This window comes from Castor canadensis, chromosome 3 (genome assembly GCF_047511655.1).
Source record: "Castor canadensis chromosome 3, mCasCan1.hap1v2, whole genome shotgun sequence".
NCBI lineage: Eukaryota > Metazoa > Chordata > Mammalia > Rodentia > Castoridae > Castor > Castor canadensis.
The window spans coordinates 152,931,720-152,954,414 of NC_133388.1; the positions used below are offsets into that span (position 1 = coordinate 152,931,720).

Here is a 22,695-nt window from a genome sequence, read left to right on the forward strand (position 1 = left end):
AAGTGGTAGAGCGCCTGCCTAGCAAGCACAAAAGCCAGGAATTCAAACCTCATTATCATCAAGAAAAAAAAGTCTACTTTACTGTAGAAGAATGTAGTTCTAAGAGAACTAAGATTTCATATCCACTTCCTTAAAATAAGGCAGAAACAATGACCCTAGATTTCCTCAGGTATGGAACATTAAAAGGGTCAGTAAAAACATACCTCTAAGTGAGATAACATTTCTAAGAAAGCCAAATAGTGCATATTAAATAATTTATGTCTCAAACCAAGAGGCAATTTATTCTATTTTTCAGTCACTGAAACACTTCCTCAAGCAATTCAAAATTTATGCTTTTCTAAAAACTGAAACAAAGGCTGGGTGTGGTGGAGAAGCCTATTAGCCCAGCACCCCAGACATAGGTGGAGGCAGGAGGATCTCAAGTTGGAGGCCAGCCTTGGGCTGCATAGCAAGATCCTGTCTCAAAAAAAACAAGTAAAAGATTATGGCAATCAATACCTTTAAAAATACAATCATGTGTCAGAAAAAAACTAAATGTGTTTCAGGATTTAAAATATTTTTGCAGAGCTGTAAAATCAGTACAGTGTGTGTATGGGGTGGGTACTTGTGGGAAGAAGGCGAAGTGAAAAAGGAGATGAAGATGAGAGAATATGGTTGATGGATTTCACATACATATATTAAATAGAACAATATTTAATATTGTTATTGAAATCTCTTGCAAGTGCTTTAAGTTAGGTGGGGAAGGGCCAAGAGGGGGAAGATGGAGGGTGATCTAACCAATGTACAATATAAACCTATTCAGAATTGTCACAATGAATCCCCCCTGTACAATGAATATATCTTAATAAAAATGAAGGAGGAAACTTTATCATTGAAGTCAAAAATGCTTCAAAGTTATTTTGCAATTAAAATAAACATACATTAGAAAAATTCTTAAATTCCTTAAAAAGGACTTGAATATAATTGTACATAAACAATTCTCACTAAGGTCACTAATTTTCCAAAGACTTTTCTGTCTTTATCTTCCTTGTTCTTTTCTTGCTGCTTTAGAAATGTTTACCAATTTACTCTTTCTTGAAGTATTTTCCTGCCCTTGATTCTATGACAAAATTTTCTCTTGGTTTTCATCTTACCTCGCTAGCAGGTGCATCTTCTTCATTCACTATCAGTGAGAGTTTTTCAAAGCTTTTCTCAGGCTCTCTTCTTAGTACTCTTTTCCCTAGTGACCTCATGTAGAGCATCACAAACTTTTTTATACTGTCGTACACAGAGAAAACAGCAATATATTACTCAGAGCTGGAAACCACTGGCCTGAAGGCTCAGGTTGCTGTCTTCATATACACGCTCCATTGCAGCACATCCTGTGATATACTAGGACAGTCCTGCCTGGGAAGCTCTAAATCAACATTCACGTATTTAGTAACCACCAAATTCAAATAACACCCAATTTTATATTTTTAGCTCAGGCCTCACTTCTTAGTTCTATTCCTGTAGATCAAGTTGTCACATCTCTTCTAATCCAGTCATCACTTTGCTTAAGACAAAATTCCTTAATGAGACTCACAATGCCCTGGATCAAATGACTCATTTTCATTGTGGGGTCATTTGTTGCAGAAGAGCAAATCACTAAAAATCTTAGTGTCTTAAACAAAAATTTAACATTGGTGCAATGATTTATGAGTTGTTCAGCCTCAGTTGGGTAGTTGTCTCCCATGGTCTCTTACATAGTGGCATGAAGAATTTCGCTAGAACTCAGGTCATTTTGAAAGCTCAACTGAACTGAGTATTCAAGATTGCATCTTCATTCACATGTCTAAGGGCTTTGTTCACAAGTCACATAGCATTTTTCTCTCCATGTACAGGTTTCTTCATTTATGGCAGTCTCATAACATAACAAGTTACTTTTGCCAGAATGTACTTTAAAAAGAGAACCAAGGAAAGAGCTGTAAAAGCTCTGCTGACTTAAACTCAAAAGTCATTCTGCATATCTTCTATCTTACTCTAAAGGTCAAAATCAAGTTGTAGGTTCAGTCTAGATTCAAGGGAAGAAATCACAGTAGGGCCTGAATATCTGAGAACACAGTTCTTTGGAAGACAAAGAGTCTTTGGAGAATGCCAACCAATCTCCCTCTCCAATCCCTTTTTCAGCACGTTCTCTATGACTGCTTCTACCTCAACTGCATTGGGCATCCTTCAGATCCTGTACTTGCCCTGTTCCTTCCTGCTTTACCCATACTGCTTTCTGTGTCTCCTGCTTAACATTCAGCTCTCATTCAAGCCTCAGGAAAACCTTCCCTGTCTCCTTTAAGGTTAAGTCATAATATAAGTCAAGAAACTGGGTACATTTCCAGCATGGCCTTCATCCCCACTGCATTGTGCATTCTTTTGGGTGATTACACAACTTATGTCTCAATATCCTGCATAATACAGAAAGAAGAGTCATGCCTGTTTTTCCCCTCCTATCACATAGTTTGGCTAGTACTCCAATATTTATTTGCTGAATGAATGAAAGAAATTAAGTAAATCAAGCTATCTCTCTGTATAACAAATTATCCTCTCCCTTTATGAATTATAGTGAAGTATATATACACTCCCATAGTCAGTACTGTACATAGACAATGGGACAACCCCAAATATAAAACACTTTTTACACATGCCACATCTTGCCTACAACATTATTGAGAATAAAAAGAAATAAATTAATATACCTAAAGGATGCAAGTTTTCTGGTATTTGTTTCTAACATTCTTTCTAACTCCCTTTCAAAAGGTATCATAAACTAAAGTTCATTAGCAAAAAGTACATTCTTTTTCTGGTCTTTGACTTCCAACCATGAACCCTAATGGCTTTTAACTACTAACAGCTGGTCTAGTAACAGAAATTTTCTTAGAATCTCAACCAATTTAGTCATGCATTTACTTATCCTTTCTCCCCACTACATCATAAGCTCCACAAGGGCAAGTCAGTCTTGGCTACTCAGAGCAGTATCTGGCATACGGTGATCCCAATAAATTACTGAATGAATGAATAGTGGTGGTCTTCAAGAATTGGATCTTGCAGGCTGGGAGTGTGGCTCAAACGGTAGAGCACTTATCTATAATAAGCATGAGGCCCTAACAATCTCCAGTATTGTTTAAAAAAAAAAAGAATTAGTTCTTGTATATTACTTAGAATATTATTAATCAAGAGAAAATATTCTGTGAAAAATGTAAATAAAACCACCTTATTTCTCATGTGAAATTAGCATTTCTAATTTTGAACCTATCATATACATCAGTTAAGAAAAAAAAATTATGCTATCATAAGGCAAAATGACCTTTTAGTAAATCAGTGTATTTCTCTGGTTGCTAAAATTTTCTAGAATAAAATTATTTTTTCCTCAGTGGCTAAACTGGAACTTGTACTTACAGTGTAGTTTGAGGACTCTGATCAGGTTAAAAAAAAACCAAAGAAATTAATAAAGATGTCTACTACATGAGTATGAGCTTTACTATTTTTAAAAATAATTTATCTACAAATTGACTAAAAATACAAAAACATGGATCGAAGACAGAGGGCATTAAAATAGGTTCTAGATCACTTACTTGAATCCAAACTCAGTATCTTAACATAATGTCAAATAATTTTTCTTAAAAGGCTGACGCATTCACTAGTGAATTAATGAATAACTATTTATATTACAGTAAAATATTAAAATCAAATTTTCCAGCTAAAGGGAATCCTCCTACCTGGTGTCTGCTAATACAAGTTTAATTAATACTGCTCAACAAACATGACTTTTGTGAATTTTCTGTACATGAGTTTCCCTTCCATTTTGTGTGTTATCTCTCAAGCCATCAATCATACTGAATTATTCAGAGCTAAACATCTTTTTCCTTTGTCTTGCCTCTGGTTAAGGGTGGATTAAGATTCACACAGTTGGCATTCAAGTTATAATGTGTTAATGGAAATTTAAAATACTAGACAAGTTCAACCAGCTCTACAGCTGCTCTAATTTCAGACTTAAACTTAGAAAAAGTTGTGTTCCAAAACACATGACCTGCTTATATTTTCAAAAGCATTAACTGCTTCCTCCTTGGGATTTCAAACTTCAGTCACATTCAGCCAAAAAAAGATATGTACCTAAGTTACATTTGCAAAGACCATATCGGATGATCTTTTCAAGCCTTGCCTGGCCATTCCAACTCCTGACCCCACCTCATTTCTACTACAGCAATCAACCAAAAGCCTTAGAACAAAGACAGATCTTTGCATAGTTTGGGAAATTGCCAACTCCCTTCCCTCTTCCTTCTCCAGACCCCATTCAAGCAAATCTTTTTTGATTCTATTATTGAGAAGAAAAATAAATAGAAATGTATATAACATAAACTTGGGTTACTGTTTAGAAGAAAATTTCAATCTTAATCAGACAGGCATGAAAATATCCCAGCTTCCCCTCTATCAGAAGTAAGGATCACCCTCTTCATTTTACAACTAAAGCTAACACACACTCCTTACAAGGAGTAATAGGGAAGAGCAGGAATTTCAGACATATTAAAATTTCTGCTTAATTACATTCCTTTCAGTAAAGCAATTCCCTGATTGCACAGGAGTGCTGATGGGTGAATTTAAGAGATGCGTATTTTTCAAGCTAAAGTCCTTTCAAGGACAGATGTCAAGGTGAGCAGTTACTCCCGGTTTCTCAGCAACCCGAAGGGATGTGTGAATGATTGTGAAAGATTTGCACTTCCTCCCAGCTGCACTTAGGGGCTGCTCTGCAAACAGCCAGGCTAGGCTCGGCTCGGGAGATTCCTGTCACATCGGGTACCCCTGGTAAGAAGTGGTGAAACACACACACACTCCACCACCTCCACCACCAGCACCAGCACCAGCACCAGCAGCGGCGCAAAGCCCTGCGGTGAAGCTCACAGGCACAGTCAGCATCCTCCTTCCCCAGCCCCGGTGAGAGGCTGCCCCCACCTCTATGCTACAGCTCCGGGGTCTTCATCATGCTAGGCTTTTCCGGGCGGAGTAGAACGGTCTAGGCTGGCCTTACCTCTGGGGCTGCTTTCCTGCAAGTACGGCGGGGCGGTGGGAGTGACATTTCCCGAGTGGGATGCTGACAGGAGAGGCGAGCGTTCGTCCACCCCGTCAGCAGCCATGACTGCAGCAACGGCGGGGCCAGAGGGAGGCTGAGCCGGGGGCTGCGGCGGGGGCGGGAGTGGTGGCCAGGGCTGCTGCTGCCGCCGCTGCCTCCAAGGCCCGGGATGTGTCACAAGGCAGGAGGCGGGGGAGGGGAGGGTGCGGGACCGGGAGGCGGGGGAAGGGAAGCACGCTGGGAGGCCTGCTGGGGGAGGGGAGGGGAGAGAGAAAGAAAGAGCCTGGGAGAGGAGGAGGACGGGAAGAAGTGGGGGAGCCCGGCCCAGCCTGCACGAGAAAAAAGGAACAAATTAGGAATGAAACAGGGGAAACTGCGGGAAGGGAAAGAGCCAAGTATGTAGAGGGAGAGGTGAGTGGGAGTGGTAGCTGAGAAGTCTTCAGTAAGAAAAAGGTGAATGAAAGAGCGGCCTGGCCTATGACTTGATTAAGGCACACTAGAGCAAACACAGATATGGAGTTTATAGCTCCTCCAGGGAGAGGAAGGACGGACTTAGCTATCAAACTTCTACAGCAATTGCGTAACGAAAGTTATTTTCAGGATTATTAATTCCTTCCTGTGGGGTTCTTCTTTTGTTGGGAAGCAATTCTTCAGCAGCTGTTGTCTAAGAGGAAGTAGATTTTTGCATTAGTGGCATGTCCCATTTCCCTGGTTGATTTTTTACCAACCTGGGTGATGGCAATAGGTATTTGGCCCTCTAATAAACAGTGCCCTATTAAAGGTACACCTGTGCTGGTCTTTACAAGTTTCATTTTACAAAATAGGTTGCCTTTTCAGTTTGTTTTGGGGCTATATTGTCACTGACATGTATGAAGTTTATGCATAAAGACAATTAAAAGCAATCTTCTTGACATAATGTTTCAAAATACCATTTCACTTGTAAAAAAAATTCTTTAAGAAAAAAAAACATAGCTCTTGCCTTGTTTTCTCTTTAGCGTGTGTGTGATTTGCCATATTTGCCACCTAAAGTGGTTTACTTGAATATAAAAGTAAATCAAAGTTTGAAGTATGCCCAAATAAAAATGCAATAGAAGGTGGAGATCAGGAGGATCATGGTTCAAAGACAGCCCAGGAAAAAAACTAGGGAGAACCCATCCAACAGTCAAACGGGGTGTGGTGGTATGGGCCTGTAATCCCAGCTACTAAGACAACCTGGACAACAAAAGCATGATACTCCAGCTGAAAAAAAATAACTAAAGCAAAAAGTGGCTGGAGAAGTGGTTCAAGTAGTAAAGCCTCTGCCTAACAAGTGTGGGGGCCTGGGTTCAAATCCCAGTGCTGTGCAAAAATAGGAAAATAGTTATGGTTTAGAGTGATAATTTTCCTGCAATGATTCTTTTGAGTCACTCAAGGAATATTTGTTACTCACTTAGTGAGTCTACACAGATATCTAGGGCATGGTCTCAGTCCTCTAGCATTTGAAACTACTTCTCATATTACATTAAGAAGGGTCCCCATTTTGCTCTCTGAATACATACTCTTTCTTCTAGAAAATCCATTTAGGCACCAACTGGAATCCTAAGGGAAAAAAACCAAAGAATAATGTTTTCTTTTATGCAACATCCTTTGTGGATCAGTAGCAGAAGAGTAGAATGCAATAGAAGGATCCCACATGAGAGAACCCTAGGGCATTGATAGGTCTCCAGGAAGCTAGAAAGTGAAGAATCAAGGTGTAGCACTCCCTGCAAAAATGCTGATACTTTACAAAATGAACAGCAGCTTACAGTTGTAGACTGGAGGCTACTGAGTTGAAGAAAACTGTAAGAATCAATGGAATCTTATTACTCCAGTGCTATGGTTTGAATGAGGATTCTCTAAAGGTCTCTTTGTAAAGGGTTTGTCCCATTGTGGTGATGTCAGGATGTGCTATAGACCTTATAGGAAAAGATGGGCCTCATAGGAGGTCCTTAAGTCACTGGGGGCTTGCCTTCATGAGGAACTGTACCACCCAATTTCTCAGTCTCTGCTTCTGGATCATGACATGATCACTTGCTCCAACATGTGCTCCCACCTTTGCCATTTGTGGCCCTCATCAGAGACAAAACCAGTGGGCCACCTGTCCTTGGATTTGAATCTTCAAACTGTAAGCTACATAAACCTTTTTCTTTATGCCAGGTATTTGGTTATAGTGATGTGAAAGTAACTTGTGCATCTTGTATTCTGTCATGCCACCTATCATACTCCATTTTAACTGTGTAGTAACCTTCACTTTGCCCTCCTACCTTCTATCCCAACTGGCTTTATGAAATTAAAAACCATGTATCTCTTATTCATGATCATACCTCCAGTGTCTAGCATAATACCTAGAACATGAACAAGCATGTGATATTTGCCAAGTAAACTCACGAGTGGACAAATTTCACAAAGTCCCAGAATCTTACTAAAATTCTTTGCCATAAAAAACTTAAGAGCATTTCATGACTGTTTCATGACTGTTTTGTGTGTGTGTGTGTGTGTGTGTTTGTTTGTTTTAAAGACTTGGGGTTTCTCTATGTTGCCCAGGCTAGTCCCAAACATCTGCACTCAAGAGATTCTCCTGCCAGGATTACAGGTGTGTACCCCCACACCTGGCTCATTTCATGACTTTTTGATGACTAACCAATGTTTTTATTGTTGTATAACAGCTCTACAAATAAGGTTTCCTTTGCCCAGGGAATGATCAGTACAAAGGATTTTTTTTTCTTTACTTTTTTATATAGTTTCTCTATCCATTTCTGAACTCATTTGAGGTAAATAGCAGTTACACTTCTTACATTATAAAAGTAGTAGACATATTAAAGTTATATTTGCAGTAATGTCAAGTTTCAACAAAAAAAATCTTTTATTTTGTTAGATGAGTATCTTTTCATTGTAATTTAAAGATAATATTATGGTTTATTAACATTCAGTGAATGTTAATAAAACTCACCATGCCAAGGTATTTTTATGTTTATGATATCTTGTCAGCATTGTTCAGGAGATGACCTAATGTGTCTGTTAGAATAAAAGTATCTACACAACAGATAATATGTGAGCTATATTGTATTTAAGCTGCTGCTCCAGTTTTCTGCTACTAAGTAACAAACCACACTAAACCCAGTGGTTTAAAACAACACCTCTGGTTGTTTTTCATGACTTTCTAGAGGTTGACTGGGTGGTTGATTGGGTGGTTGATTCCTAAGACTTGCATGGGTTTACTAGGGCATCTGCATTCAGCTGGCAGGTGTGCTGGGGGCTGGGTTTGACTGAGACAGTGGGATGGTTGGGCGTCTTTCTCCACATAATTTTCATCCCAGGTTTTTTTCACATGCCTGGTGGTCTCAGTGCAGTAGTCTAAGGGGGTGATGGTAGAAGCTAAGGGACCTCCAAATGTATACATGTTGGTGCTCCATCACTGTCACTTCTGTTACATTTTTCTACCATCCATGGCTTTCTCAGCCTGCCTCTAACCCCAAATTAGGTACCCAGAAGCCCCTTTTCATGATGAAAAGAAGTTACAAGGCTAGTGGAGGAATAGATTTTATCTCTTCATATGAGGAATAGCCATGTCACATTCCAGAGGGATGTGGGACAAAAGGAGGCATAATTTATTGGAGGCCATTATACCACATTCTACCACCAGTCTGTCCTCAGTCATAGTGATCCATATTCCCTTCTGTTTACTCAGTTACAAGACCCTGAAGTCATTGTGACGTTCATGGAGAAAGTCCTCACAAAAACTAACATGGAAATTTAACCCCCTTTGTGAAGTATTAAGAGGTGGGATCAGTGGGACCTTTAAGAGTGGGACCATCCATGGATTAATGGGATGAAACTGGGTTATATCTCTAGAGTGGGTCTGTTATAAAAGCTGCTTTAGCTGTGTCTTGTACTTGCTCCATATGATGCCTTGTACTCCTTGGGAACCCTCCAGAGAGTCACAATCAGCAAGAACACCCTCACCAGATGCATCTACCTCCTAACCTTCAGAAACATGAGCTAAAACAGACATCTTTTGTTTGCAAACTGCCTAGTCTCAAGTAGTCTGTTATAGCAACAAAAAATGGACTAAAATAATCACTAAAACCAGCTTTGTGTGTTGTTTCACAGGCTGGGCCCCTAGATTAGAGCAGAATTTTGAAATGCAATTGATGCCTGTCACAGTTCCCTTGGCCTGAGAAACCTCTGTTTATTAGGGCACAGCTCTATTCTTGCTATTACTCTATTTCCTCTCTACCACTGTCCTTGGCTATTGTCCCTAACAACTGATTCCATTCTTTCCCATAAGAAATGGCTCCTGTTGATAACTGAGTGGCCTTTTCAGCCTGCCTTCTGCCCAAAGAAAGTTGGGAACTCAGAGACCACTTTTCATTTTGTACTGTCTCTGTTTTAATCCAAATCAATACAATTCTCTTAAAAATTTGTGGAATTCCAGTGAATCTGATTGGGAGTTAAGCCTGATGCCCCTCAAACCACATACACAATTCCTTTTGTGACAGGTATCTTTCTCTTGGGTGACATTTGAGACCTTTCAGCTTGGAAAATTTCACTCACTTCTCCAACAGATAGAGTTATAATTCCAGGAGAATAAGGCTTCATCAGGTATTGAAAATGATGCAACATTTTGCAGAAACAATAAGGAGGGTTGAAGGCTTGACTATAGTCTCAAAAAATCCAGGAATGTGGAAAAAAGGCAAGAGGCCCTCCACAGCCCACTGCTATAGCAGAGAAGCCTAGGAAGTGATGTAAGAAAGCTAAGATACAGATATGAAAGGAAACCAGTGGCGACCAGAAGGATCCCATTTCCCTATATTACTACAAGATACCAGAAAAGGCAAGACCACATGGTTACAATTGGAGAGTTCTTCCCAGACAAGCATTATGGGAACCCTGTTGGCTCTGCTGTTACAGGAAATCACTGGAGAGTTCAAACCTCTGGTCTTGATGATCCAGAGTTCAGAGTGTTGTGATCTTGCTGATCCTTCAGAGTCCCATTAAGATGCTAAAGTTGGAATTAATGTTTGCTTTGCTATATTTACATGGCACTTTTTTTTTTTACCATGCTCATATCACTTAAAAATAGTTCCCATTCGGGGCTGGCAGAGTGGCGCAAGTTGTAGAGTGCCTGCCTTGCAAGTGTGAGGCTCTGAGTTCAAGCCCCAGTACTGCCAAAATAAATAAATAAATAAATAAATAGTTTCCATTCTATTTGACAAGTACACATAGGAAAGACTAATTGTTTCCTTCATAGCATTGAAGATAATACTACCTACATAGCTAGTTTACAATAAAGTCTTTTTCTCAATTAATTAGTCCTATCTTGTTCCTTATTGTCTCAGTTGTAGCAGCAAAAGAGGTAGCTGCACTGTGTCTCACAGGATGCTAATAAAAGTCAAGTATGATAAAAGCACTCTAAGTACCATCCCACCACCCCAAAGAAAGGAATGAAATGCAAAAGAATGGAGTGCAAACTTTTATAGAGAATATGTAATTTGAAATTGTTTGAAACTTTCTTCGTTGATTCAAAACACAGTTAGGCTCTGAAGATGAAGATGAAGAAGTAGTGATTATCCCACATAACTCAGTCAGCATGACTTGTCTTTCATAGCCTCAAGTATTCCAATGCTTATGAACAGGACAATGGGGGAAAGGAATCTAGGAAGCACTGGGGTCAAGATTTGTCAGCTTAGAAGGTACTGCTGTGGCTTTCACCTACTTTTCTCCATAAAGCCAAGTGAGAAGAGCTCTCAGGGAATCACTTGCAAAATCTAAGGGTATCTGTAAAAGATGAAAACTAGCACCTCATTTTCTAGTTGTACATCAAGTTAGGACAGAGGCTGGTTGATCTTCTCAAAGTCCGTGTGAACAGGAAAAAAGGACCAGAGAATGATACAGGGTAATTAGAGAGGGCTGTGGTGTAGCTTAGCTATCAATTCTGCTTTAGTGAGTACATATGAGTTTCCATAGATACATGAACACCACAAAAAAATGGTTGTGTTTGTGCCATCATGTTGACACCAACACAAAAATCTAACCACTGAGTGAAAAATAAAACCAATAAAAGCAAGAGCTGAGGAGGGTTGGAAGAGGTAAAGCAGAACTTGTGGATTGGGAAGACTTGTGAAAGAACTCACATTTGGGCCTCCTGTGGAGATTCTACTGCCAATCCAGAAAACACTGTCAATAGAAAGTCAGTGTTGGCCAAGAATTAGTGTCAAGTGGCATTAGGAAAATTGCAACAGTGGCCCCAGTATCTCTAACTCCTTGTTATGTCTGTCCACTGCAGAAACTGGAATCTAGAAGAGGAAGGAAGAAGCTTAGGCCCAAGGGCAAACTATACTTATGTCCCCAAGGTAGAAAATGGGAAAAAGATAAAAGAGGAACATACCCTCCCTGTTTCAGATCTCTCAAGCCACAATGTTCTTGGCTGACAAAAGGGATATCTTCAATTTAGATAAGAATTTTTAGATTTAGTGGAGTTTTAAACACTGAATTTGACCAAGAAACTATAGAGTTTACCCAAAATGTAATGACAGGATAGCTGTTATAGGAGGCAAGGGGAATTTTAAAATGGCCACTGGGGAAAACTATAAACATTTCTAACTTGAAGAGCTCAGTTTTGTATTGCTTATTTTAAATAACCTATAGAGATAGGTAGGTAAATAGATAGATGAATATAAAGATAGAAATACACGTAACTTGACTCAAAGTTATGCTCTCCTTAACTCAGACGATATAAGTATATGATATTGAATGCTTGGGTTGTGAAGATAAGGCAACATTGAGGCAAACCATCACTTCTTATGATGAAGGTAAACATAATTACAAGAAGATATTGGGAAAATTGCCAGTATGTAATTGAAATTTGCCTGGTGCAGTGGTACACACTATAATCCCTGCATTTGGGAGGCTAAGGCAGGAAGATCATGAGTTCAAGACCAGTCTGGGTTATGTAGCAAAGCCCTGCCTCAAAAAAAGAAAAAGAAAAAAGAAAGAAAGAAAAGAAAAAGTGTGACCATTTGTTGTGCTGGTAACCATAGTAACAAATTATTTCTGTTAAAATTACTTTTGCCTATGTATTGGGAAAATAAATTCAACATGATAACATCATAGTATCTTTATTTATAATGATCTTTCAAGAACCTAAACTGCTAATGTGGGTGCAATTAAGAGTTATAACTGCTGCCTTGAAAGATCTCAATTAGGTATGTTTCACTATTACAAAGAAGTTTCTCTGAAAAATTTGTGTTTGTGTATTTTAGGATTGAAAGAGTTACTAAGAAGTTATCTTATCCTGCATTAGTAGTTAACCTCCTAAGAAATGTGGTTTTGATGTATTATTCTTACCACTTAGTCTCTTTGCTGATTTTTGCCAAACTAGTGGTCTCAACTCTAATAACATTCCAGGTGATTATTTTAACTTGGTATATTGTAACTTTTTTCTTTTTTATAAAAAGAGTATATCTGTGACTGAATTATCCCTCTCCCCAATTCATACATTGAGCCTAACCCCTAATTTAACTACATTTGTAGATAAGAGCTTTAGGAGGTAGGCTAAAGAATCATAAATATGGAACCCTAATCGAATAGAATTAGTGTCTTTATAAGTAGGGACTCCAAAGAGTTTATTTGCTCACTTTCTCTACAATCATGCCCTTAGGAAATGCTACATAAAAATACAATTAGAAGATGGCCATTTGCAAGTTTGGAAGAGATCCCTCACCAACAAATTCTGCCAGATCTCCAGCCTCAGAACTGTGAGAAAACAAACTCCTATTGGTTAAATAATGCAGTCTGTTGTGTTTTGTTATGGCAGACCAAACTGACTAATAAATTTGCAAAGAATAAGATTACTTTTGCAAAATTATTTTTTATCCCTAATACTGGGGATCGAAGCCAGGGCCTCACACATGCTAGTTAAACACTATGCCACTGACATACATCTCCAACCCCAGGATTTCTTTTTAAAAATCCTTTGAGCCCTTGGACACACACACACACACACACACACACACACACACACACACACACACAATCATATATATACAAACTATAATATTTATAGTCATACTACCATATATACATATGCATACACATACACACAATTTCATAGAAGAAACTCACTTGACACAATAAAAGCAGTTGAAAAATGTGAAACACATTTTATGAGAAACTTCCTTTTCCTGTAATTTCAGAACCAGTTGGGTAAGAAAAATAACCATCACCTCTTTAGAAATGGCATTCCTAACACTTCTTACACACAACCGTATTTTGGTTTTGTTTTCTGCTTTTGATTCCTTCTTGCTCGACTGTCATCCCAGTTTTCTATTTTTCAACATTTCATATTTTTTACAGTATATCACCATTCATTCACTCAGTAATGTTTATTGAGCATTTCTGGATATACTGTAGAAGTCTACTTCCTGACTGATGTACAGCATGAAAGACAGAAGTCAGGGATAACTAAAATAGATTGGAACACTACTCTGCTTACACCTAAAAGTCCTTCAAATTGGAAGGCTTTAGGATATATGTTGCCAAGTTTCCCTCTGGAACCTGAGAAACATTTTTTACCCTCACTGTGGTGTCTGATTCTGTCCATTTCTTAGCAGTCTAGGAAAATAACATGGTGTATTATCAGTATTTTTATTATTGACAGTTTAATAGGAAATTGATGTATTAGTCTTTTGTAATCTATTTATGTTAACATTTGCATTAGCACATATTTGTTGTACAGGAGGGATTCATTGTGACATAACCATATATGCTTACAATGTGCCTTGGGTAGGTTTGCCCCAACCATCTCTCTCCCTCATCCTTCTCGCCCTTACTTAAGACAACTGCAAAAGGTTTCACTGTTATATTTCATATAAATATTAAAGTATATCGACTTTGTTCACCCTCTTTTATCCCCTGCATTGATTCTCTACCCTCCCACAAGTACCCACTCCCTTAGTAATTCTGAATATTATTTAATATTTTTGTTACTCATTGATAACAGTCATTTTTCCATTGGAGAATTCATCTTTTTGTTATCTGACAAAGTAGACTTCAGACTAAAATAAATCAGAAGAGACAATGAAGGTCGCATCATATTAATGAAAGTAACAATTCATCAAGAAGAAATATCAGTCTTTAACATATATGTACCAAACACAGGGGCACTCATCTACATTTAAAAAACTCTAATGGTCCTAACAGCATTGATAGACATTAACACAGTGATAGTGGGAGACCTGAATACCCCACTGTCAGCAACTGATAGGTCATCCAGACAAAATATCAGCAAAGAAACTTCAAAGCTACTCCACGCATTAGACCAAATAGACATGGTTAATATTTACAGAGTATTCCACCCAACAACAAGGCAATACACATTCTTTTCTGCAGCTCGTGGAACTTTCTCCAAAATTGATCATATTTTAGGATGCAAAGCAAGACTCAACAAATTCAAGAAAATCATAATAACCCCCTGCATCATATCAGACCACAATGGAATAAAATTAAATGTCAATAACAAAAGAAACCCCAGAAAATATTCAAACACATGGAGACTGAACAGCACACTGCTGAAAAACCAATGGGTGACCAAAGTAATAAGGGAAGAAATAAAAAAGTTCCTGGAACCCAATATGGGACACAGCAAAGGTCATGCTAAGGGGAATGTTTATAGATATAAGTGACTACATTAAAAAAATAGATATCTCTCAAATAAACAATCTAATGATGCACTTTAAGCTCCTAGAAAAACAAGAACAAACCAAACCCAAAGCCAGCAGATGGAGGAAACAATAAAGATCAGGGATGAGATAAATGAGATCAAAACCAAACAAACTATACAAAGAATTTATGACACAAAAAGTTGGTTCTTTGAAAAGGTTAACAAGATTGACAAACCACCAGCCAACATGAGAAAACAGAGAAGGGAGAAGACTCAAATTAATAAAATCGGAGATGAAAAAGGGCACATAACCAAAATTACTAACAAAACCCAGAGAATCATTAAAAAGTACTTTGCAACCTTATTTTCAAGTAAACTGGAAAATCTTGATGAAATGGGTAAATTCCCAAATGCATATAACCAACCAAAATTGAACCAAGAAGATATTAACCACCTAAATAGTCCTATTACTTACAATGAAAGTGAAGCAGAAATAAAGAGTCTCCCTACAAAGAGTTCAGAACCTAATGGATTTATGGCTGAATTTTACCAAACCTTTGAAGAAGAATTAACACCAAAACTCCTCAAAGTTTTCCAGGAAATAGAAATGGAAGGAATACTACCAACCTCATTCTATGAAGCCAGTATTGTACTCATTCCAAAACCAAACAAAGATGTAACCAGAAAAGAGAATTATAGACCAATACCTTTAAGGAATATAGATGCAAAGTTTCTCAACAAAATGCTGGCAAACAGAATACAACAACAAGTCAAAAAGATCATACGCCATGACCAAGTTGGTTTCATTCCAGGGATGCAAGGATGATTTAACATATGTACATTCATAAACTAATACAGCATATAAACAGAAGCAAGGACAAAAACCACATGATCCTCTCAATAGACACAGAAAAAGCCTTTGACAAAATCCAACACCCTTTCATGATAAAAGCACTGAAGAAACTAGGAGTAGAAGGAATGTTCTTCAACACAATATATGACAAACCTAGAGCCAACATCATACTACATGGAGAACAACTGAAACCGTTCCCTTTAAAGTCAGGAACCAGATAGGGCTGTCTGCTTTCTCCACTCCTATTCAATACAGTTTTGGAATTCCTAGCTAGAGCAATAAGACAAAAGCAAGAAATAAAAGGGATAAAATAGGAAAGGAAGATGTCAAACTATCCCTATTTGCAGATGATATGATCCTATACCTAAGAGACCCCAAAAACTCTACCAAAAAACTACTAGAAATCATAAACTCTTTTAACAAAGTAGCAGTATACAAAATTAACATAAGAAATCAGTAGCTTTTCTACATACCAACTATGCACACACTGAGAAAAAAATCAAGGAAACAATCCCATTTATAGTAGCCTCAAAAACAATAAAGTACTTTGGAATAAATTTAACTAAAGAAACCAAAGACCTTTTTAATGGAAAAGTTTTCAGTGGTTTACACTACTGAAGAGAGAAATCCAAGAAGACATCAGAAGATGGAAAGCTCTTCTATGCTCATGGATTGGTAGAATCAACATTGTGAAAATGGCCATACTACCAAAAGCAATCTACATGTTCAATGCAATCCCTATCAAAATTCCAATGACATTCTGTACAGAAATAGAAAAAAGCAATCATGAAATACATAGGAAAACACAAAAGACCTTGAATAGTCAAAGCAATTTTGAGCAAAGAGTCCAATCCTGGAGACATCACAATACCCAACTTCAAACTATACTACAGAGCCATAACAATAATAACAGCATGGTACTGGCACAAAAACAGACAGGAAGACCAATGGACCAATAAAAGATCTAGACATAAACCTATGCATCTATAGCCAACTGATCTTTGACAAAGGGGCCCAAAACACACAATGGAGAAAAGACAAACTCTTCAAACAATGCTGCTGGGAAAACTGGATATCCACATGTAGAAGACTGAAACTAGATTCCTGTTTTTCACCCTGTACCAAAATCAACTCAAAGTGGATTGAACACCTTGATATAAGGTCTGAACCCCTGAAACAACTCTAAGAAGCAATAAGAAATGCACTGGAACAGATAGGTATAGGGAATGACTTCCTAAACTGAACTCAAAAGGCTCAGCATCAAAGAGAAACACTGAACAAATGGGACTGTATCAAACTAAAGCTCTTCTGCACAGCAAAGGAAACAGCAATCAGACTCAAGAACAGGAGAAAATCATTGCCAGCTATTCATCTGATAAGGGACTAATATCCAGAATCTACAGGGAACTCAAAAACTCAGCCCCCAAAGAATCAACATTCTAATGAAGAAATGGGCACATGAATTAAACAGGGAATTCTCAAAGGAAGAGGTACAAATGGTCATTAAATACATGAAGTATTCAACTTCCCTGGTTTTAAAAGTGATGCAAATCAAAACAACACTTAGATTTTATCTCACCCAAGTTAGAATGGCCAAAATCAAGGGTAATGACAACAACAAATGCTGGTGAGGATGTGGTGAAACAGGAACCCTTATACATTGCTGGTAGGAATGCAAATTAGTGCAACTACTATGGAAACAGTACGGAGATTCATCAAAAAACTAGAGATAGAACTGACATATGAGCCAGTGATACTACTCCTGGGCATCTACCCAAAAGAACTTCATACAGGACACAATAGTGACACCTCTACACTGATGTTCATTGCAGCACTATTCACAATAGCCAAGCTCTGGAAACAACCCAGATACATCTGACAAATAGATCATGAAATTGTGATACCTATACACAATGGAGTATTACTCAGCCACAAGGAATAATGACATGGGGTTTGAAGGTCATTCAAATGGATGCAATTGGAGGACATCATGTTAAGTGAAGTTAGCCAGGATCAACACAAATGACACATGTTTTCTCTCATACTTGGAAAACAGATCCAAAGATAGACATATGCACAAGGACAAGCATGATCATATACAAACCCAGATATAGAACATGTCTGTAACAGTGGAACTACTCTGGAATTCAGGGAAGGAGGGAAAAGTAGAATACCAGTACTATCGCACACCATAAGATGTGAAGATAGAGGATATAAGGATGTGTATTGAAAACTTTTTAAAGGCAGGAGATGATGGGAGGTAAAGGAGTAAGGGAGACTATTCGAAGAAATTGAATGGACCAACCAAGGTAAAGCATGCCCACAGTGGGCATACATTGAGAAACCCCTTTGAACTTCAGCTTACAAATTAATGGCAAAGGTCAGGACTTAAAACAGGTGCAGTGGGTATGGGATGGTGGGGGGGCATGCTGGTGGGAAGGGAGAGGTAAAGGAAGGAGATTGGGGTGACAGTGTGTGGTTGATGGACTTCATATGAAATGGAACTAGAAAACCTCTTGCAATTGCTTTAAGTTGGGTGGGGTTGAGGGGGAGATATGGTGGGGGCAGTGTAAATAATGTACAATATAAGTCTAATCAGAATTGTCACTATGAATCCCTCCCTGTATAATTAATATATCCTATAAAAATTTATAATAAAAATTAATTATAGTTATTAGTTATAATTTTATATAATTTATATTTAAGTATATTATATATTATTTTATACATATTTATATACATTTATATATCATTTGTATAATTTGTATAATTATAATTATCATTTAAATTTTGTTTATTAATAAAACCTATTCTCTCTTCCTCTGGGACACCCACTAAACTATATTTCCCCACTGTCTTTGAGTATTCACATGTCCAGTATGTCCAGTGGAAGGTAAGTAGAAGTGATGAAGACATTTGCAGATCTGGCCACCAAATCTCCCTCCCATGACCCTCCATGCTCATTCCCCCTCTAAGCTGAGTTGTAAGCAGCAGATGATTCCCAAGGAGACTGTGAGAAGCACATGTTGAGAATGGCACAAGTAGGGAGGATCTTGGGGCACTAAGTAACTACTTACAGGAGAGCTGCTCAGCAAGGACACCAGTTTTAAAGTGTTTTATGAACAAGAAGTATACTTTTTGTGCTAAGCCACTGAGATTTGGAGATACATCAATTGTAGCATGAGTTGTAATTGCTAACTAATAAACCTATAGGAAGAATTTTAAAGAATTTCTTTATCCACACATATATTAGGTATATTCATCTTTTGTCTGTGTGGAGAAATGTAAAATATTCTTCTTTGAATGAGCGCTAGACACTGACCCATGGTCTCCCTGGTACTGAGGGACTGATTTGAATTCCTTCCTTGAGTTAGCAATTCCAGGAAAAGGACATAATGAACTGAATTAATCTCTCTCTCTCTCTCTCTCTCTCTCTCTCTCTCTCTCTCACACACACACACACACACACACACACACACACACACACACCTTTCCTGAAAGATTAGAACATCTGCCTGATTGGCTCATCAAACTTGCAAAATGTTTCTGTAACATATAAAATCTTATTTTCCATTTTTAAGACCTTGTTATTTTCTATTTTTCAGTAAATACTCCCTTAGGATATTCTCCTTACTGTAACATCCGAGTAAAGAACCCATCCTCTGAGTCTCAGAATACTTTTGAAAGTTATACTTTCTAATAAAATAAGGGTAAATATTTTCTTAGTTTGTTATCTTTCAATAATGACTTTGCCAAAAAATATTTTGATATCTAATTTTTCAGTATATTCTACCTCTGCATATTATAGGCTGTTATTTATAGCCCATGATATATCAAACTTTCTTCTTTTCCTGGTAGAGCTCCTCATTTCATTCATTTTCAGACAGAGTAGGTGATACAAGAGTTGCAGAGTACCATTTCCAGACTATTAAATTTTATCTAGTTAAGGGCCACTCAGTGCAGACAATTTTTTCAAACAAAAAGTTTAAATAAGTAATATGAGTCGGTTAACATAAATTTAGTTCTTTCGGGGGACAATACTGGGGTTTGAACTCACATTCTTCATGCTTGCTAGGCAGGTATTCTACTGCTTGAGCCACATACTTCTAGCCCTTAACATAAAGGCTTAAAACATCTAAAACAAAGTAAAATATGTAAAAACAAAAGTGATACTCTCTTCACAAGAAATAAGCCTTTGACAGAAATACAGTTAACTTCAACTGGTAACAATAATCAGAGATAAATAGGTAACTTTCAGTTGGGCTGCACTTATATGTGACTTTCTTTTTGTTTTAAATTGAACATATCTCTTGAAGACAATAATATTTACTTTTAGGAAGCAGTGATTAAAATAAAACATAAGCTCTAAACTCATATTTCTACCATTTTTCTTCTATTTCTGATTTAACAGAAGATCAGAAACATAAATCAATGTGAAAAGTTTCACAATATCAGTAATATAAAAATTTAAAGTATCTGAAACTCTTTAATAATAATATCAGAGTTTCAAATTTATCACTGTTTCTTTCTAGCTGCTATTCTCATCATCTTTTTCTTTAATCATGAAGCTCACTTATTGATTGATTACTTTTTATCAAGCACTACATTAAATGCAGGGATAAAAAATGAATAAACCATGACCTCTAACTTAAGGAGTTCATGGTCCAATGTGACATACACTTAAAAATCAAAGCAGTTCACATTGATGTATATATAAAAAAGGAGATGGAGACACAGTTAAGGGAGTATCTAATTCTTAAGCAATTACCCATTAAAAGTTGCTATCAACTAATAAGGTGAGAGAAGAATGAATAGAATGGCAACTAGACATGTTAACTAGCAAGTAATGGAGTGAAGGTATATTTGAGGAAAAATAATGATTTGCAAGTACAGATTCTAGTAAAATTGTTATTGGCTCCAACATTTTGATTACCAATATTATCTCTTTATGAAGATAAGAGTACTTATCATTACTTGTTATTCAGAAGATATCTTCCGAATTTTTTTTATCAGCACTAATACAGATGACATGAAAGATTTATGTAGCTGAATTTAATTTTTCATGTTAATTTGAAGACATGTAAGTTACCTATCCAGAAAAGAATTTCTTAGAGCAGGCAGGTGCATGCTTATCTTTTGCAAATTTACTGTGGAATTTCCAGGCTAACTGTGCCTGTTAGTGTATCACTACTGAAAAACATTTGGAAGTAGAGTGATTCTATAGTTAAGCAAAATTCAGGATGAAGTGTACACATGTAGAGGTAAGTATTCATAGTAATGAAAGTTCTATCTGCCTTCTCTGTGAAGAGCATGCCAAGTGTACTAAGGAACTTAAGAGCTGTTAACTAAACAAGAGAAAACATAGACCAAATTTGTTCAGAAAAATCAGCTGAAAAGAGCAAAGATAAATGATAGACAGCCAGATAGCCAGATAACCAGACAGAACGACAGAACAAACAGAAAGGGATGTTTAAGAAAATGTTGTATTTACTTTAGGATATAGAAACTGGCCAAGAGGTCAAAATAGAAAAAGTAAAACTTCCTGTTTTAAAAGAACCAAGCTCAAATGAATTCACAAAGTTTTGTTGCTGTTGTTACTCTAATAACATTTTCTAGTTCTCTATTAGTATAGAAGAATGTGTTTGCATATTCAACATTTGGACAATGAAGAAATGGTAGAGAAGACAAACTAACCACCTTAATCTCATGATAAGTGATATCCACTTTAAACACTTTCATGTGTTTGAGTCATTTGCCTAAGCAAGTATATTTGAACATAAACAAAATTAAGATCCTTCTGTAAAATTTGATTGTGACCTGTTTTTTAATTTTAGAAATGTGTTATATTTTCTGTATCACTAAATAGATTTTGAAAATATAACTTAATAATTGTACTTTATACCTTTTTTTGGATTTTCCTAATTTGTTTCCTTCCTTCCTTCCTTCCTTCTTTCCCTCCCTCTTTCCCTCATTTTCTCTCTCTCTCTCTCTCTCTCTCTCTCTCTCTCTCTCTCTCTCTCTCTCTCTCCAGAGTCTCTATATGTAACCCAATCTGACCTCAAACTTGAGATCCTCCTAGTCATGGGATTACAGATATGTACCACTACACACAGCACCTAATTTCATATTTTAGAAAGTAGAACTATATCAATTTTTTGCCAATAAAATGGTACAATAATTACACAAGATTTATTTATTCAGTAGATAAATTCTTTTAGTACAAGTAGATTGCAGGGTCAAATACTTTATTGTTGTGCCAGAGATTCTAGAACTCTATTTTAAAGCTCTCAAAACATGTCCATTTGTTTACTGTAGATTTCCCCCACATGAAAGTAATGAATGAGGCTTATGTATCCTTTTTATTTATGTAGGTAGGATAATTCTATACACATTTTTCTTTATCTTATTTTTATGTAATTACCTATTTTAGAGATCTTTCTACATCAAGATATAAAGATTGAACTCATTCTTTTTAAATTTGTATCAATACATCTACTATGTCCTTATATGCCTCGCATGCACCAAGGAGAGTATGGGACCTGGTGTGAAAACTAGTCTGAGAATGGCATTGCTCTTCCAGGGAGAAATAGCCTATTAGATTAAAAAAATATAAACCTTTATTGGGATTATGGAGGGTTGGGGGAAAGTAAAAGCAGTGGAAGGTAAGAAAGAAAGAGGCCCCAGGTGTAGGTGGCTCATGCCTATAATCCTAGCAACTCAGGAGGTAGAGATCAGGAGAATCATGGCTCAAAATCAGCCCAGGCAAAATAGATCACGAGACCCTATCTCAAAAAATCCCATCACAAAAAAGGGCTGGTGGAGTGGCTCAAGGTGTAGGCCCTGAGCTCAAACCCCCATACCACAAAAAAAAAAAAAAGAAAAAAGAAAAAAGAAAGAGGAGAAAGGAGTAAGAAATGGAAAGAAAAGAAATCCAATTATGTAGCCATATCAGGTATAAAAAGGGTGTGACTAGACAGAAAAACCAGGAAACAAAAGAGGAACTTATGCCCACTATCACTATATCTTTACAATTTATGGTTTTAATTATACCTTAAACATAGAGTCTTACTTTGTAGTAAACCCATG

At 37.2% G+C, this 22,695-nt stretch overlaps 1 protein-coding gene across 3 annotated transcripts in view; it reads right to left on the reverse strand.

Moving 5' to 3' along the window:
- Pip4p2 (phosphatidylinositol-4,5-bisphosphate 4-phosphatase 2) overlaps positions 1-5,272 on the reverse strand; it is a 56,421-nt gene extending 51,149 nt beyond the window's left edge. The window contains exon 1 of one of the 3 annotated variants that reach the window (XM_020169915.2): positions 5,036-5,262. In XM_020169915.2, the coding sequence (XP_020025504.2) occupies positions 5,036-5,141 (106 nt within the window). In that variant the 5' untranslated portion in view covers positions 5,142-5,262. Of the gene's footprint in view, positions 1-5,035 lie in introns of all 3 variants that reach the window. The other 2 variants (XM_074068815.1, XM_074068814.1) reach the window with 2 other exon arrangements.
- Between the last annotated feature and the right edge of the window lie 17,423 nt (positions 5,273-22,695).